This window comes from Histoplasma capsulatum, genomic scaffold (assembly GCF_000149585.1).
Source record: "Histoplasma capsulatum NAm1 scaffold_1 genomic scaffold, whole genome shotgun sequence".
NCBI lineage: Eukaryota > Fungi > Ascomycota > Eurotiomycetes > Onygenales > Ajellomycetaceae > Histoplasma > Histoplasma mississippiense.
Genome location: NW_001813982.1, coordinates 2983324 through 2986389, shown reverse-complemented (window position 1 = coordinate 2986389; position 3066 = coordinate 2983324). Strand labels below are relative to the sequence as shown.

The window sequence follows — 3066 nt, the reverse complement described above, 5'->3', positions numbered from 1 at the left end:
CTTGCCGGCGCACTTGTCTGGTGGCTGTTTGGACTCCGTCTCCATCGCATGCATCACGCGTCGCAAGCCTGACCTTGGCGGCTTCAAGGGCGGGGATAAGCTCGCGAGTGATCCCGATCTACTGAGCTGGAAGGGGAACAAACCTGAAAACGTGATTGTTTCCATTGGGAAGGGGAATACTGATGCTTCTAACTCCGCCGCTGCCCGTGGACATGAGAGAGCTGGTAGTTGGGAAATGAGGAGCAAGCTAACATCTGCTGCCGCTGACAATAGCAATGCAAATGCAAATAATGGAAGCACTCGGGTGCGGCGGAGCTTTGACGATGATGATATCACAGTCGTTCATAATGCCGAGCCCGTGAAGGTTTACGAACATGTTTGAAAAATGGTAGAAGCAAACATCTTCAAAAACAATGTGTACTGCGTCAGGAGGAGTTTGGTTTTTGATTCTTTGTTTTTGTTTCTTTTCTTTTGTTTTTTTGTTATTTCCATTCTTTCCGCCTCGTTCCCTCATCCCCATCTATAATTTTGCGGTTGACCTTATCGTTCGTTAATCCCATGGAAATTTGGCGTCCCTTGCTTACATCTATACTACCTTGACCTTTCACTCGTCATGTTGCTTCAACTTATTGATACCCGTTTCAGTCACTCTTTCCCTACAATTAATATTGGGATATAATAATAAAAAATAATGATTATACTATAGTTACCAGAACAAGGAAGAAATTAAATACAAAGCGTTGGAAGCTTCGGGAACTGGATTTCCTTGTGAATGCCCAGGAATTTTGTTTCTTTCATTTACCTAGCTGAATACAGATAATGTCTGGAAACACTCTTCTTCCTCACAGCTCTCATCTTGACTCTTATGATGATGAGTGAATTCAGCGACACTGGGGCAATAGAGCAGATGTTGTGATTCCAATTCTATTGATTGTGTCCCCTCCCAACAGCATCTACCTGGGCAATCCAGCATCCAGCAACAACACAACAGATAGTATCAATCTATCGGCATGGTCGCCGCTTCTTGCTGTTCATCCATTTCACAGCTGCTGGACCAGTTGCGTCCCGCCTGCCCCCACAATGACTGTGTACCATGCCTTCTCTCTCCTTCCTCCTCCTTTCCCTTTCCTCCCTCTGGATTCTTCTGTTTTGTTTTTCTATCCCATTTCCCTTTTCTGCTACAACAACAGCAACAAAACAACAATCCCATCCAGCCCCCTCATCTTCCACTCCGTTGTCCCCCTTGCAGAATCGCATTCTTCGGCCCATTCCCCTCTACGTTTTCTTACCTTCTCTCTCACTCCTTATTTGGCATCTCATCTTCTTGTTCGATACCTGCGGATTCATATCTTTTCTTCTTCTTCCCCCTATTTCACGCGCGTTTTGCTCGGTTGGGTAGTTCAACCCCTCTCACTTAGGCATAAGGACTTTGCTCAGTTTGGCCCAAGTATAGAGGACGCGTTAAAGGGAGCCAAATATAAAGTCGATTGTCTTTTGTCTTTTTCTTTTTGGTCCCCTATACCATCATCAATCCCACTCTCCTGCGTCCTCTTTTTGTGTCTTCTTTTCTCCTATCCTCATTGCTTATCTTTGAACCCTCGACCGCTCCATTTTGAAAAATCCGCTGGCGGGCATCTACCCACTTTTTCCACTACAACGTTTGATTTTTCATTCTTCGAAGTCATTTGCCTTATAGGGGGAGAGAAGGAGAAGGAGAAAGCGAGAAAAGACGGCCTTGCCTTCTCACATCTCCGGACATCTGTGGAAGGCTGCTTCATTGGTACGTGTTGTTTGGATTCTCCATAACTTCTTATGGCTGTGGCCGTTTTCCTTCTCGTGTTGTGTGGCATTGGATGGGTGATCAGTGCCTTGTCTTCTTGTCCTCGCCTCGCAGTTGATATGGCCTTGGATAAAGTCAACCTCATTGAGGCATTCATTTGGAAATTCATATTTATTTCGTATTTGTTGCCTTGTTGCAGTATGGACGGCAGTGGTCAAGATGGCTCAAATTTGCCCGTGACATGGTGCCCCGATTTCTTACTGAATGGCTTTTCATTTTCCACTATTTTCCAATTTCTTTCTTTTTTTTTTGTGGGGCTGATTTGCAGCAGTTCTGGCTGATTTCTATTCAAGTGTTTTATGATTTATCTCCCTTGTGACGAATACCTACGGGGACGAACCTCACTCCTGGGCAAGGTAATGTGAAAATCTATTCTTTTACTTTTATTGCCGTTACAGTTACTGATAAAACCTGTAGTTTTTCGATCAGTTCAGGGGACAGAAAAGAGGGAGGTGTTAACTCAAATTCAAACCCTCTAGCGAACATGCAGCCCATGGAAGGGCATCCAACCCGAAAAGGGGTTACGGAGGACGGACAACCGTCTAATGAACCAAAATCCAGGAGATACGAGATTCGTACATTGTTAGATATTGGACGTCGGCTTGGTGCAAAAAGTGATTCTTTTTCTTACAGCTGTAATACTATCGATGGTGTGTAATATCTTCTTGTTTACCTTGAAATCATCCCTTCTTTTGACGCCAAGCTGACAGATATCACAGTCGCTTCTCTAAGGCACCGCAAAGAACACTCTGAGAATCGGGTGTTGGCAGAAAAACCGGTTAACCGTCACCGAATCTCCTCGAGCTTCTCTCTGAGTAACGAGGACGGATTGTTGCTCTCACAGGCCAATAGTGTTCAGTATCCTCGTCGCCAACCATTAAACGCGCCCCAAGGTAACCTTGCCCAAAGTGATGCAGGTTTCGCCCGATTTTTGAAGGAACATGCGTCACCCAAACATCACAGAGTCACTGCAGGAGGTCGAATAGTTCCCATGAACCTCGCATCTTCTCCTGCCCCTGAGTTCAAGCTACCGGCCAAAAGTTCAGAAAAGTTTGAAATTATGAAAACTAATAATAACTACTTACAAAACCGGACATTGAAGAGGTGTACCGATTTTACTCATGACATGGAAAGTATACAGCAACCGGTGTTTGCGTCGTGAATCGGATTCCAACACCCATGCCGGCCTCATTTGGTTCCACGGTTGTTATTCCGGGTCCGAATTG

General features: G+C 45.0%; 1 protein-coding gene across 1 annotated transcript; it reads right to left on the bottom strand.

Moving 5' to 3' along the window:
* Window positions 1–247: 247 nt before the first annotated feature.
* On the bottom strand, window positions 248–376 carry HCAG_00854 (predicted protein; the record flags this gene model as incomplete). Its single annotated transcript, XM_001543758.1, has 1 exon — window positions 248–376. The coding sequence occupies one exon, from the start codon at window positions 374–376 to the stop codon at window positions 248–250; it is 129 nt and encodes a 42-aa protein (XP_001543808.1).
* Window positions 377–3066: the final 2690 nt, after the last annotated feature.